General features: G+C 44.8%; 1 protein-coding gene across 2 annotated transcripts in view; it reads left to right on the forward strand.

Moving 5' to 3' along the window:
• The window catches only part of LOC122556341 (5-hydroxytryptamine receptor 3A), a 35,992-nt gene extending 22,063 nt beyond the window's left edge, over positions 1 to 13,929 (forward strand). Inside the window, exons 6-9 of one of the 2 annotated variants that reach the window (XM_043702973.2) lie at positions 489 to 649; positions 2,353 to 2,563; positions 4,546 to 4,770; positions 7,039 to 13,929. In XM_043702973.2, coding sequence (XP_043558908.2) covers positions 489 to 649; positions 2,353 to 2,563; positions 4,546 to 4,770; positions 7,039 to 7,274 — 833 coding nt within the window. In that variant the 3' untranslated portion in view covers positions 7,275 to 13,929. The remainder of the gene's footprint in view (positions 1 to 488; positions 650 to 2,352; positions 2,564 to 4,545; positions 4,771 to 7,038) is intronic. The other variant, XM_087993226.1, reaches the window with a different exon arrangement.
• Positions 13,930 to 15,940: the final 2,011 nt, after the last annotated feature.

The following is a 15,940-nucleotide window of genomic DNA, read 5'->3' on the forward strand; positions in this document are numbered from 1 at the left end:
AGGTCAAGCCAAACAAAGAACAGCCAGGGAATTCCTAGAAGCTTGGCACTCATCCACAAACTCCATCAACAAACACATAGACCTGGACCCAATATACCGGCCACTACAGCGGACAGCTGAAACTGACAACCGGAAGCGGCAGGGACAGGCCACTATAAATGCCGGAGGAAACACCACAGAAGCACTTCACAGGAGGCTCCCAAGCACTGAGGATGTCACCTAGACAGGGGACGAAACGTTTGCAACAAAAACTTCCAGCTCGGCGAACAGAACCACAGCAACGAGCACCCGAGCTACAAATCTTCTCACAAACTTTGAACTCTATCTATACCCCTCACTATCGTATAAACTACTATAAGATCACCTCTCAATCTCCTATGCTCCAGTGAAAAAAGTCTCAGCCTATCTAGCCTTTCTTTATAACTCTGTGAAAGTAATGACACAAATGTAAATCTTTCTGTCTCCTAACCAAACCTCTTTCTTTGTAGACAAAGATATGAAACTGCACATCAAAGAGACTTCTGAGGAGATAACGTCCAAATCCAAGAAAGTTTTTGCAAGCAAAGGAGAGTGGGAACTCCTCCAGATCACAGCTTCTGAGGAGAGTGTTCTGGAGGACTGGGGAAGCTATGATTTTATATCCTTGGAAGTAAGTACCATGTTTGTCTCCTCGCCTCAAGTAGCTCAACTTGAGATGGTAATGAGTAATTGACATTCATGTCCATGATTGGCCTGATCTCCGTCAAAATTGGAGTTGTTTAGATTCCCTAAAGTGTGGAAACAGGCCCTTCAGCCCAACAAGTCCACACCGACCCTCCGAAGAGTAACCCACCCAGACCCTATATTTACCTCTGACTATTGCACCTAACGCTATGGGCAAATTAGCATGGCCAATTCACCTGACCTGCACATCTTTGGATTGTGGGAGGAAACTGGAGCATCCAGTGGAAACTCACGCAGACACGGGGAGAATGCGCAAACTCTATACAGACAGTCGTCTGAGATGCAAATCTAACCTGGGTCCCTGGCGCTGTGAGGCAGCAGTGCTAACCACTGAGCTACCATGCTGCCACAGGGAGTTTGGAGCTGGTGTTCTTTAATGGGACCCTGCAGAAAGAAGTCATTCAGCTCATCATTTCTGTAGTGGCCCTTTGAATGGGCTATCCAGTTAATCCTATTCACACTGTTCTTCTTACCAATTCCTGTGTGAACGTTACCATTGAGTCTTCTTCTTTCCAGCAAGTCAATTCCTTCCAAACGTGTAACCAGACAATCTCTCCTCATCTCCCCCTCACTCTCTTCCCAATTATTGCTGAAAAGACATATTTTGTTGAAGCTTTATATCTTGAACTCATCAGACAATTCACAAGAATATCTTCTTAAAGGAGAGAACCAATATTTATACCATATGAGAGGAGAGTTCTGATTGGTTGACAAGTGAACTCTGATTGGTAAATACATTGCCATGGAGAATGCATAAGCAAAATCATGGTTTCTCAAACAGTATAAATGTGACTTTCTATTTGCATTGGCATTTTCTGCAAATTGACCCGATGATTGCAAGTTGAAAAGCTTTGACAAAGTGTCTTTTGTCAGCAATATTCCTGGTTTGTACAAGTGATTATTTCCCATTTACTTAGCCAGGGTCTTTGGTTCAACCACCGTCCACCTGCCAGTGGAAACAGTTTCTCCTCATTTACTTGACCAAATTTTATATTTTTAAACCCCCAACCAGTCCTGTCTGAAGGAGAACAATGCCAGCCTCTCTCTCCATGAGCTGAAAATTCCTATCTTGGTAATTAATTCTTTTTTGCAATCTTTATTGGGAGGCATGCAAGTGCACACCATTGAATACTAACTACCGTTATGTATAATCTCCAGAAACAGACCATTTGGCCCAACTCCTCCTTGCTCTCATTTCTACTTCATTTGAGTCTCCTTCTACCAAACTTCATTTCAGTCCATCAATTAATTGCTTCTCTTCTTTCCCCTCTGTAATATGTTTCTCTAGTTTCACCTTAAATGCACCTATTCTATTTGTCTCAACCAGTCCTGGTGGTAGGGAGTTCCTCATTCTCATCACTCTCTGTGTAGAGGTGTTTCTCCTGAATTCCTTAATTAATTTATCAGCAACTGTTTTTTATTTCTGGTCCTTCTTTCTGGTATTTCCCACAAATTAAGATAACCTTCTCCATGTCAACATGATTAAACTACTTTGTGATTTTGAAACAAGGAATCCCGAATGTGATGTTATTCTTGTGTATTTGTTGTCGTTCATTTCTGGCTTTCAGCTGTTGCTCTAGTTCAATGACTGGACCAAGCCCTCACAATCCATCGTCTCTCATCATGCAGGTGACAATGAAGCGGAGGCCAATGTTTTACATTGTGAACATACTCATCCCGAGTGCCTTCCTCATGCTGACGGACATTGTGAGCTTTTATCTGCCTGCTCATAGTTTTGACCGAGCCTCCTTTAAGATGACCCTCATGTTAGGCTATTCGGTTTTCCTCATCATTGTGAAGGACTTGTTACCCAGTAACTCATCCCACACTCCATTGATAGGTAAGACTTGGAGTTCCATTGTGCTTACTCGTAATATATTCCCAGCTGGCACAGTGGTAATGTCAATGGGCTAAATATCAAGAGGTGGAAATGTGTTGCTGGAAAAGCGCAGCAGGTCAAGCAGCATCCAGGGAACAGGAGAATCGACGTTTCGGGCATAAGCCCTTCTTCAGGAATGGGGAAAGTTTGTCCAGCAGGCTAAGATAAAAGGTAGGGAGGAGGGACTTGGGGGAGGGGCGTCGGAAATGTGATAGGTGGAAAGAGATCAAGGTGAGGGTGATAGGTCAGACTGGGGTGGGGGCGGAGAGGTCGGGAAGAAGATCTCAGGTTAGGAAGGCGGTGCTGAATTTGATGGATTTGACTGAGACAGGGTGGGGGGAGGGGAAATGAGGAAACTGGTGAAATCCGAGTTCATCCCTTGTGGTTGGAGGGTTCCTAGCCGGAAGATGAGGCGTTCTTCCTCCAACCGTCGTTTTGTTGTGATCTGACGATGGAGGAGTCCAAAGACCTGCATATCCTTGGTGGAGTGGGAGGGGGAATTGAAATGTTGAGCTACAGGGTAGTTGGGTTGGTTGGTCCGGGTGTCCCAGAGGTGTTCTCTGAAACGCTCCGCAAGTAGCTGGCCTGTCTCCCCAATGTAGAGGAGGCCACATCAGGTGCAGAGGATGCAATAGATGATATGTGTGGAGGTGCAGGTGAATCTGTGGCGGATATGGAAGTTTCCTTTGGGGCCTTGGAGGGAGGTGAGGGGGGAGGTGTGGGCGCAAGAGGCCCAGACTCATCACTTGGACATGAGTTCAGGTCCCACCATGAAAGCTGGTGGAGTTTGTGTTTTGATCTGAACTTCAAGTAGATGAAACTATCATCAATTTATGCCCTTCCGGGAAAGAAATTGGTCACCTTTACCTGGTCTGGCCTATGTGAGACTCCAGATCCACAGCAATGTGGTTGGCTCACAACTGCTCTCATGGGCATGTGTTGGGCAACACATTAACCTTGCCAATGATGCCCATGATTCATGAATGAATAAAAGGGCTGTAATACTCTTTGTTGCCATAGTGCTGTACATCATTATCCACTGTGCACACAAACTGCTGACTAGGGAGGGTCAGTTACATTGTTGAACTTCTAAACGTGTGTTTGTGTCTGTGTGTGCGCGCACGCGTATCCTGGACTTTCAATGTGAGGTTTGTGTAACTGCTTGTGCAGCTGTATTTCTGAGTGCACCACCAGGTATCAGTAATAAACCTTATATTCGTGCAAAACACACAATCACATAATAAATAAAAGAAAAATACTGTGGATGCTGAATATCTGAACCAAATGCTGGAGAAACTCAGCAGCTCAGCCAGCACCTGTGGAGAGAAAAACAGAGTTAAGGTTTCAATTAAAATATGACTCTTCTTCAGAACCTGTTTCTCTGAAAAGTGGTCATATTGGGCTCGAAATGTTAATTCCTATTTCTCTGAAAAGTGGTTATAATGGACTCTAACTGTTAACATCTGTTTCTCTCTCCACAGATGCTGCCAATTTGTTGGGTTTCTCCAGCATTTTGTGTGTTTGTTTATAAAACGACACAATATTTCAGTGGGTCCATATTTACTGAACAAAGATCTGCTACCGTTTAGTAACCAAGGAAGTAAAACAGACATTGTGACTAAAGTGCACTTGGAATTTCTGTGTATTCTTTTACTGTTTAATGATCTAATGTACAAGAAAATCTATAAGCGTTTACATGCTTTGAGAATGTGAATATTGGGATCACTGGCCCGAAGACAGTGTATTTTCCTCATTTTATTTAGCGACTAATGTGACTTGTCATAATTGGTTTGCAAGAAGCTATGATGGCAAACACATTGGATAGTGTTTGGCAACAGGCAGACTCTCTGTTGAATGCCTGTTTTGTCCAAATGATTGAAGGCAGCAGTAGGAACGCTCCCCATGCCAGTCTGACATGATTGCTTTTGCTGATCTCCTGGCAGCCATTTTCTTCCTGGTGTCTCTGACCTTCATGGTCAGCAGCTTGTTTGAGACTATCGTCATTATAAACATCATCCACCAGAATGCGAAACAGAGGAAGCCAATCCCAGCTTGGATGCGAACCATCGTTTTGAACTATGGGGCGAAACTGTTCTGGCGGAGAGGGAAGCCACCTGTTTACCATCAGATTTCCCGTGTCTCACTGGCCACCAAAATCACAGTCCAAGGTAACATCACTCTTTTCTCAGGCTCTTTGCCAGTTCACCTGGGTTCGGAGGTATTCAGGATGCAAATGGAAACCTTCACTCCAGAGACTAGGGATGGCACGGTGGCTCTGTAGTTGGCACTGCTACCTTACAATGCCAAGAACCTGGGTTCAATTCCAACTTTGGGTGACTGTCTGTGTGGAGTTTACACATTCTCCCCCTCCATCCCGTCTGAGTGGGTTTCCTCCCACAGTCCAAAGATATGCAGGTTAAGTGGATTGGCCATGCTAAATTATCCTGTAGTGTCCAGGGATATTCTAGGCGGATTAGTTAAGGTAAACATGGAGTTATGAGGGATGTGGTGGTTCTGAGTGGGGTGCTCTTTGGAGGGTCAGTGCAGACATAATGGGCCAAGTAGCCTCTTTCTGCACTATAGGGATTCTATACCCCCTGAGTTTTCAAACTGCCCCTCCCAAAATTGGACATCCAATTGACGTTGCTAGTAAGCTGCACATCACAAAAAAAAATCCATTGTGTACAGTGTTATTCTCAAATGCAAGTTGCCAATCTATCCTATACTGTCCCAATCAACGCTCCCAGGGTAAAGACAGCACAGGGTTAAGTGTAGAGTAAAGCCCCCTCTACTCTCTTAAGCTGAAAGTAAAGTTTCCTCGACACTGTGCCTACCAAAAACTCCCAAGACAGGTACAGTAGAAGGTTAGATACATTGAAATTAGAGCATTGGTACATAGAAACAGCCATGATCATACTGGATGGCTAAGCAGGTTCAAAGGGCTGAATGGCCTACTGCACCTGTTATTTTCTATGGTAGGGAAGACTATTGACCCTTCTAGCTTGCTCCCCTATTCAATAAGATTGACTAGGTTGAGGTTTTTTAAAACATCCCAACAACAAAGGGTTCCGTGACCCGCTGTAATTTCGACTAACACAAGTCTATCAATCTTAGTTCTTAAATTTTTTCATTCTCAACCTCAACAGTATTTCAGTGGAGCAGTCCATATCTTTGAGACAGGAAGCATAGCTGCACACATTGCCCCTGAATGGCCTGGCTTGAGTTTGAAGGATCTGCCCTCTTCTTTTGAATTCTCCAATTCCTCCATCCCATTGCCAGAGGATGTAGTTTCTCTTTACGCTCACTAACATCTCTTTGAATCACCTTAAACTCCAGCAATATATCACCCATTAATCTAAAATTTAAGAGAGTACATTTGCAGTCTAGACAAACTAGCCTCATCATTGAGCTGTTTCTGTCACTTTCAGTTTATTATTGGCATCAGCCACTTATTGGCCAGCTTGCAAAGCCAACTTTTCCTGAAGCCTCACCAGCGCCAGGCTGGAGCCAACCAGAGTTCCTACTTCCTCTTGCTGACCCCTGCTGGAGAGTGCAGGAGTGCATCAGTCTCAACTGAGGTGCCTTCCCTAGTCAAAAAGCTTGTGATTTCGCATCATCTGGCCATGCTTCCCACAAAGTGCTGAAACATAACAGGCACTCACGAGAAAATGAAGGGAAAAGCAGAGTGATATTTCTTCTGAAACGAGTTAATAGAAATAAGATTATTGTAGCAAGAACAACAAGTTACACTTTTATAGCAACTTTAACATTATAACATGTCCTAAGGACTTTAGGGGGAAATTTTAATCAACAGGATTTGGCACAGAACTATACAAGGAGCAACAAGGGCATGGACAGGGTGGGGAGAAAGCAGCTGTTCTCCTTAGCTGATGGATCAATGACAAGGGAGCATAATTTTAAAGTGAAAGACAGGAGCTTTAGAGAGGACTTGAAGAGGATTTTTTTCACTTGGGGGTGGCATAAGGCTGGAGTGCACTGTTTGAGGTGGCAAAGAATACTTGGATGAGCACTTGAAATGTCATAACATTCAAGGGGACAAATATTGGAAAATGGAACAAGTGTAGATTTAGAGTAGTTTTAGTCAGTACGGACTCAACAAGCTGAAGACCATCTTCTGTACTGTGTGACTCTGTAAGGTCAAGATGAACAAATGTTTAGTTTATTAATTTAGTTTACTGAATGTCTTAAGGCAGGAGAGAGAGGCACAGAAGTTAAAAGAAGGAATTCTCGAGCTCAAAACTCACACAGCCATCAATGTGAGGTAAAGGAAATTTAAGAAAGCCCTACTCTCCAAGCTGACACCTGAGCCTTTTCAAACCCTTCCCACTTCTGACGTACACATTTGCCATAACATTGTTCCCAGCGTTAGGAGCATGTAGAGTGCCTTGACCCAACTGAATCCTTTCTCCCTGCAGATTGTGAAATGAAGAGTTCCTTGTCAGAGGAGATTGATGCTCTTCAGGCATTGCTGAATAGGATCGCTGAGGGAGTGGAGGAAATCAAACAGGGCCTGGAACGACATGACCAAGAGCGGGAGCTGGAGGACGAGTGGCTGCAGATTGGTCACATCCTCGACTGTGTCCTTCACTCTGTGTACTGCATATTCTTCACAGCTTTCTTATTAACTCTCGCTGTGACTTGGCTGATGTGACCTTCTAGGTAAAAACAATGACTGCAGATGCTGGAAACCAGATTCTGGATCAGTGGTGCTGGAAGAGCACAGCAATTCAGGCAGCATCCAAGGAGCTTCGAAATTGACGTTTTGGGCAAAAGCCCTTCATCAGGAATAAAGCTTATAGAGAGAGGAGGAAAATTTCTTCAAGGCAGGCATCTTTGCAAGAGGATTCGCAGTAGGGTTAAAATCAACGAGGTAAAAACAATGACTGCAGATGCTGGAAACCAGAGGAAGGGCTTTTGCCCGAAACGTCAATTTCGAAGCTCCTTGGATGCTGCCTGAACTGATGTGACCTTCTGTTCAGCTCGACCAACACACACCAGTGAACAGGGAGAGGGGGTGGGAAGTTAGTTTGATAGGTGAGTTGAGGACTGAGGAGGTACAAAAACAGAGATTGCTAGAAAAGCTCAGCAGGTCTGGCAGCAACTGTGGGAAGAAATCAAGTTAGCATTTCGGATCCAGTGAGCCTTCCTCAGAACCCGTTTTTCCAGTAATTCTGTTTTTGTTACTGATTTCCAGCTTCTGCAGTTCTTTTGGATTTTACTGAGGAGAAACACTTTTTTAAAATTACACTAAGTTTGATTGTTCTGAGTACATTGCCTGTGAAGAGCTATCGGAAGCAAATCCAATGGTAACTTTTAAAAAGGAAATTGAATTAGATCATAAGAGATGGGCTGAATAGCCTACTTCAGCTCCTATCAGGTCTGCTTCATTATTAAATGGGAACAAGGCTGATCTGACAATCCTTAACTTCGCTTATTACCATTTCCCCATTACCTATGATCCATTTACCAATTAAAAATGGTCTATCTCAGGCTTCAGTATTCTTAATGACTCAGTCTTGATAGCTCTCTGTGGTAAAGAATTCCACAGATTTACTAACCTCTGAGGGAAAGAAAATTCACTTCACCTTAAGAGGGAGGCTCCTTAAAATGGGAAGGATTGCATTATTGCAGTACCATTCACAATAAGAGGCTCCAAAGTGTTTTAGAGTCACAGCAGGGAAACAGACCCTTCGGTCCATGCCGACCAGCTATCCCAACCCAATCTAGTCTCACCTGCCAGCACCTGGCCCAAATCCCTCCAAACCCTTTCTATTCATATACCCATCCAGATGTCTTTTAAATGTTGCAATTGTACCAGCCTCCACCACTTCCTCTGGCAGCTCATTCCATACACGTACCACCCTCTGCATGAAAATGTTGCCCTTTAGGTCTCTTTTATACTTTCCTCTCTCACCCTAAACCTATGCCCTCTAGTTCTGGACTCGCCCACCCTATCCATACCCGTCATGATTTTATAAACCTCTATAAGTTCACCCCTCAGTTTCCGATGCTCCAGGGAAAACAGCCCTAGCCTATTCAACCTCTCCCTATGGCTCAATTCCTCCAATCCTGGCAACATCCTTGTAAATCTTTTCTGAACCCTTTCAAGTTTCACAACATCTTTCCAACATTGAAGATTCTTTGAAGTCCATAATTTTGTAATTCATGAACTGCAGGAGCTGAATTGTAGACAGCAAGGTCCAATAGCTGCCAATGAGATGGTGACAGGAGAACCTGTACTAGTGAGTTTGAATGAGGGTTAAATACATTGAGGAGAACATTCCTTCTTTGGAATAGTCATAATGGGATTGGTAATGTCAGTTTGACAGCATGGATATGGACTTGTTCAATATCACCATGTAAAAAGATAGCAACACTCCTTCAGTGCAGGCCTGGACCAGAGATGGGATTAGCTGGATAATGCTTTCTCATCCAGCATAGAAATGATAGGCTGAATGCCCTAGTCCTGTGCTGTGGACCTTTCCTTGTTTCTGTTAAATGCACAAGTGCCTGGTATTTTGAGACTAATTGAATAATTAATTTAAAAAGGAGCATAATGGGTAGGATAAGCTGCTTCTATGTTGCAAGATTTCACAATCACGAGTCTGACCTCCTTGAATATCAGTTTGATTTGTGCCCACTAGGTGGTGGCATTGATCTAGAATCTTGTGCTTCCCCATGCACCTCCTCTATGGCACATTCACCCCCATGCCTAGAATGTGGTTACAGGGCACTTTTTGTATATTTCGGCAAGCTGTTTACCATTGGTTGTGAACACAATGAAAAATTCAGGATTGTGCAGAAGCACCTTCAGAACATTCATTTGGCAAAATGCAATCCTTGTCTCAACCATTTCTCCCAGCTGGATTTACAGGCTTGATGGGGATATTGCCTTTTTCAACCAGGCAACTAGTGATGAACCTCAAAGAAGTCTCAAAACAGTAGAAGCTTTTCACAGAGTTTTGGAATTTGTGCAATTACCTGTAATGTGATTCCACTAACAGATTAACAAATATCCAGTGGACTGAACACGCTTCAGGCTCTCTGCCTTTATTCCTGATGAAGGGCTTTTGCCCGAAACGTCGATTTTGCCTGTCCTCGGATGCTGCCTGAATTGCTGTGCTCTTCCAGCACCACTGATCCTGAATGTGAAATGGAACTTGTTTCCCTGAGATCTGCAATCCAGATGGGACTAATGGCATCAAAATCCTCTCTCTGTCTGCTGCTGATTGAGACACACAGCATGAATGAATTGTTCCCTTTTCACCACCAGCATACCGTACATGTGTAGGGGCTGACACTGAGACACACACTGACTGTATCATGTGAGATGGGAGTGAATCCTCTGTTATTACACTGCACTCCTAATTGGCCTCCCATCTTCCACTCTTCATAGCCATAAGAGCAGAAGCAGGCCATTTAGCCCATCGGGTCAGCTCCCTCATACAACAAGATCATGGCTGCTCTGATAGAGTCACAGGGATGTACAGCATGGAAACAGACCCTTCGGTCCAATCCGTCCATGCCAACCAGATATCTCAAACCAATCTAGTCCCACCTGCCAGCACCCGGCCCATATCCCTCCAAACCCTTCCTATTCATATACCCATCCAAATGCCTTTTAAATGTTGCAATTATACCAGCCTCCACCACTTCCTCTGGCAGTTCATTCCCCCACACACCACCCTCTGCATGAAAAGGTTGCCCCTCAGGTCACTTTTATATCTTTCCCCTCTCATGTTAAACCTGTGCCCTCTGGTTTTGAACTCCCCCACCTCAGGGGGAAAGACTTAGTCTATTTATCCTATCCATGCCCCTCATGATTTTATAAACTGCAATGAGGTCACCCCTCAGCCTCTGACGCTCCAGGAAAAGCAGCCCCAGACTATTCCATCTCTCCCTATAGCTGAAACCCTCCAACCCAGGCAACATGCTTGTAAATCTTCCAAGTTTCACAACATCTTGCCTAGAGCAGAAAGAGCAGAACAGAGTGCAATATTCCCAAAGTGGCCTAACCAATGCCCTCTACAGCCACAATATGACCTCCCAACTCCTATACTCAATACACTGACTAATCCTCAACTCCACTCTCATTCCTTTCTCCAAATCATTTGAATTACTTTCTGAGTGAAAATCTTTCTATTGCAGCAACATAAACCTCATCCCAAAATTCGGTCAACCATGTGTTAATTTGTATTAAACTCCACTTCTGATCCTGATGAAGGGCTTATGCCCAAAACGTCGACTCTCCCGCTCCTCGGATGCTGCCTGACTTGCTGTGCTTTTCCAGTGCCACACTCTCATCTCCGCACCAGCCCCCTTCATTTCTGATGAACCCTGCAGTTGTTGACTTACGCTGGAAGTCCAAACAATGTTGCCTACAAACCAGGAACAGGAGAAAGTCATTCAGTCCCTCCAGCCTGCTCTGCCATTGAACAAAATCATGGCCTTAATTCCACATTCTTGCCGATCCCCAGATAGATTCTTGACTGTCTACCTCTGCCTTAAATGTATTCAATGACGCCCCCCCCCATCCCCGCTTCTGCCAAAGAGGTTTCCAAAGATTCACAACCCTCAGAAAAGAAATTCACCTCACCTCCGTCTCAAAGTGTAGGATAGTGTAGATGGATGAGCTGAGGATAGTTCACAGGTCGGCGCAACATCAAGGGCCGAAAGGCCTGTTCTATGCTGTATTGTTCTATGTTCCTATTCTACATCTCTTTATTTCTAAATTGTGTCCCCAAATACAAGTCTCTTCCACAAAGGGAACCATCGTTTCTGAATCTAATTTGTCAAGTCCTCTCAGGATCCTACGTGTTTCAATAATATGACGTCTCATATCCTCCAATGGATTAAGGCCTGTCCAACCTTTCTTCACCACATGCCCAAGTCCCAGCCATCCCCGGTGTCAGTTAAATGAAACACTGCATTTCGGATGTGATCTCACCAACCACAACAGCAAAACTTCCCAACTTTTATATTCCGTTTGCTTTGCAATAACCATCAACAGGGTACAATGGGAGAATACAATGAGGTCTTGATCAACTGGGCCAGTGGGCTAGATGTTTTAGTGATTTAAAATGGCAGTTTAATTTAGATAAATGTGAGGTGTTGCATCTTGGTAAAAGGCAGGACTTATACAATTAATGGTAGAGCCCTGGGGAGTGTTATCAAACAGAGAGGGTGCAGGTATGTAGTGTGGTGAAGAAGGCGTTTGGCACGTTTGTTTTCATCAGTCAGAGTACTGAGTGTAGGCATTGGGATGTCATATTATAGCTGTACAGTCACATTTGGAGCACTGAGTACAATTCTGGTTGCTCTACTGTAGGAAGGAGGTTACTAAACTGGAAAGGGTGTAAAAAAATGATTCACAAGGACGTTACTGAGACTGGAAGGTTTGAGTTATAAGGAGAGGTTGGACAGCCTGGTATTTTTTTGCCTGGAGGCTGAGGGGTGACTTTATCGAGGTTCATAAAATCATGAGGGCATAGATAAGGTGAATAGCCAACTACTTTTCCACAGGATAGGGGAGTTCAAAACTAGAAAGCACAGTCTTAAATTGAGAGGACAAAGCTTTAAATGGGACCTGAGGGGCGACGTATTTACACATAAGATAGTGCATTAATGGAATGAGCTGCCAGAGGAAGTGGCAGAGGTGGGTACAATTATAACATTTAAAAGATATTTGGATAGGTGCATGGATAAGAAAAGTTTAAAGGGATATGGGCGAAATGCAGGTAAATGGGACTGCTTGAGTTTAGGAAAGCTGGTTGGTATGGATGAGTTGGTCTGAGGGGTTTGTTCCCACACTGTATGACTCTGTAACTCTGTAACATCCTCTCCATCACGCTGACCCTCTGCACTTCTATAATCTCCTTGGCTGTACACCCGCAATGTCTGTGTTCATCTCACCCTGGTCCCTGAGCATCCTGATTATAATCACTGCACCACTGCGCTGGCTTGGCCTAGCTCAGATACTCTTCCACTAATCAGCCTGCACCCCCACCCCCCAAACCTGCCATCACCACCACCCCGAGCTCTCTGAAGTAGAAATCTCTATATCGCTTTAATCCTTCTGATGTTACTTTAAACCTACCCTTCCAACCAAGCATTGCTCTTGCTGTGCTAACACCCCCTTCAAAGGCTTGGAGACAAACTTTACTTGATAACAGTGTCCCTGTGCGGAGCTTTGGGGATGACATGATGATTCTGATTGTGCCACGTAAATGCAGGTTAGTGAGTTTGTTGTTGTTCAGGTGCCTGTTTCAGTTCAGTGGTGTGTAGGTAACAGTCACCATTGGAGACAGCCTATGTGCCTCTTCAAGAGATGAAGGAATTTTCAATGATTGGGAGCTTTACCTAATGTAATATCCATGTAATTAGCATTAAATACGATTCTCTCTGTTTGAGGGAGGGTCATTCAGCTTTAATAATGGGCTCAATGACAAGATCCAGTCCTAATTAGTGGGTCCAGGGAGCTGAAAACACAGCCTGCTCATGATTTTGTTTTAACCCAAGGATATTAATCTCCCGTCGACAGTTTTACTGAATATCCCTGTCACAATCATTGACCCTTGATAACAAATGTCACAGTTACTATAGGAAGAAAGGACTCCCATTTATTTAACGTCTTTCATGGCTCTAGGACAGTGCAAAGCGCTTCACAGTCAATACAACACGTTTGCCACTGATGTGTAGGCGCTACCGTTGGGTCGGGATGCACAGTGGACCATGTGCATGCACAGCAAGATTCCACAGCCACTGTATGTTAACAGGCACTGCCAAGTCCCCAGGGGATTCTAAATGACAATGGTCCCTAAACCAAACAACAAAAGTGCTGCCAACAAATTGAAGCAGCCAGTTAAGGAAAGAAACAAAGACTTTCCTATCGATGATTTTTCATGACCAACCAAAGCATTTCACAGTCAATGAAGTGCTTTTTGAGTGTGCTCACTATTGTAATATGGGAAACTTGATGCACAGCAAGACCCCACAATGAGCAGCGTGACTCTGATCAGGTAAAGATCCCACAATCAGCAATGAGGACGAAATTTGTTCCTTATTAACTCTCCCCATTTCTATTCACGGTGGGAGGAATGTTGGCCAAGGCACTGGGAAAACTCCCCTAACTATCAGTACAAAATGCTTTTGGATCTTCAACACTGGACAGGGCAGAGGATGTACTCTTTTTCCCTTTGTTCTTTCAGGGCATGGGGGCAAGACTAGCATTTGCTGTCCATCCCTAGTCCATACTGAACTACTTGCATGGCTTTTGTTTTAAGATTCCCTACAGTGTGGAAACAGGCCTTTCGACCCAACAAGTCCACACCGACCCTCCGAAGTGTAACCCACCCAGACCCATTCCCTATATTTACCCCTGACAAAGGCATCTAACACTATGGGCAATTTAGCATGGCCTATTCACCTGACCTGCACATCTTTTGGATTGTGGGAGGAAACTGGAGCACCTGGAGGAAACCCACACAGACACAGGGACAATGTGCAAACTCTTCATAGACAGTCACCTGAGGCGTGAATTGGACCCGGGTCCCTGGCACTGCGAGGCAGCAGTGCTAACCACTGAGCCGCCATACTGCCCAAAGGGCAGAGGACAGAGAGCAGTTAAGAGTGAATCATGTTGCTGGGGGTCTGGAGTCAGATGTTGGCCAAACTGGATAAAGACAAGCAATCACAAATCATCCTCAGATCATTACTCTGAATTACTGATCGAGTGGCTGCAGTTATGTCAGCATCTTCCCTGGGTATAACGTTATCCTGGAAAAGATGGTCCCTCAGACAGTGACAGATTGATTATGATGGGTTTGTGCTGCCATACTGAGAGGTTGAATGGCACGAGGGCACCAACCATGTGTTACCAACAGCAGACTGGAAACCACGGGAAGCCCAGTCTTGTTCAAATCAATTACTTCATGGGATTTCGGTGTCACTGGCAGGGCCTGCATTTCCTTCCCATCCTTAACTGCCCAGCTGGGAGGATTTCAGAGGGCACTTTAGGAGTCTGGAGCCACAGTATGAGGTATAGAACATAGATCATAGAACATAATTGCAGGGTCGGTGTGGACTAGTTGGGCAGAAGGGCCTGTTTCCACACTGAAGGTAATCTAATCTAATAACAGCGCAGTACAGGCCCTTCGGCCCTCAATGTTGCACCAACCTGTGGAACCAATCTGAAGCCTATCTATCCTACACTCTTCCATTTCCATCCATATGTTTATCCAATGACCAATTAAATTCCCTTAAAGTTGGCGAGTCTACTACTGTTGCAGGCAGTGGGTTCCACGCCCCTGCTACTCTCGGAGTAAAGAAACTACCTCTGACATTTGTCTTATATTTATCACCCCTCAATTTAAAGCTATGGCCCCTTGTGCTAGCCATCATGATGGCAGATTTCCAGATGGGGTTTGACAACAATCGATGGTCGCTAACTCTCAGTTCCAGGTTTAGGAATCAAAGTTTTAAATTCTACCATGATGGGATTTGAAACCATGTCCGCACAGCAATAGCTCAGGCCTCTGGGTTACTGATCCAGTGATATTATCATGAACACCCCCTTGCAGTGCCTTATCCTTCGAAGGTCTCTTTTCCCTGTGCTTGGTGGGATGTTAAGGGAGGGCGAGAGCATGCCATATCTGCTGTATTTCATGATCAGTCAAGATCCGACCCCCATCCTTTTCTCCGAGTGATGTTAATTTTGTGGGCGGCACGGTGGCACAGTGGTTAGCACTACTGCCTCACAGCGCCAGAGACCCCGGAGTTCAATTCCTGCCTCAGGCGACTGTGTGTGGAGTTTGCACATTCTCCCCGTGTCTGCGTGGGTTTCCTCCGGGTGCTCCGGTTTCCTCCCACAATCCAAAAAAAATGTGCAGGTTACGTGAATTGGCCATGCAAATTGCCTGTAGTTTAGGTGAAGGGGTAAATGTAGGGGAATGGGTCTGGGTGGGTTGCGCTTTGGCGGGTCAGTGTGGACTTGTTGGGCCGAAGGGCCTGTTTCCACATTGTGAGTAATCTAATCTAAAAATAATTCAATGAATTACAGAGTCTTTTCAGGGGTGGCATGGTGGCTCAGTGGTTAGCACTGCCACCTCACAACGCCAGGTACCTGGGTTCAATTCCAGCCTCGAGCACATTCTCCCAGTGTCTGCGTGGGTTTCCTCCAGTGCTCTGATTTCCTCCCACAGACCAAAGATGTGCAGGTTAGGTGAATTGTCCATGCTAAATTGGCCATAGTGTTCAGGGATGTGTAGGTTAGGTGCATTAGTCAGGGGTTAATGTAGAGTAATAGGGGAATGGGTCTGG

The sequence above is a fragment of the Chiloscyllium plagiosum genome, unplaced genomic scaffold (assembly GCF_037043375.1).
Source record: "Chiloscyllium plagiosum isolate Xiang-an unplaced genomic scaffold, Cpla_swu_hap1 HiC_scaffold_13, whole genome shotgun sequence".
In the NCBI taxonomy this organism is placed as follows: domain Eukaryota; kingdom Metazoa; phylum Chordata; class Chondrichthyes; order Orectolobiformes; family Hemiscylliidae; genus Chiloscyllium; species Chiloscyllium plagiosum.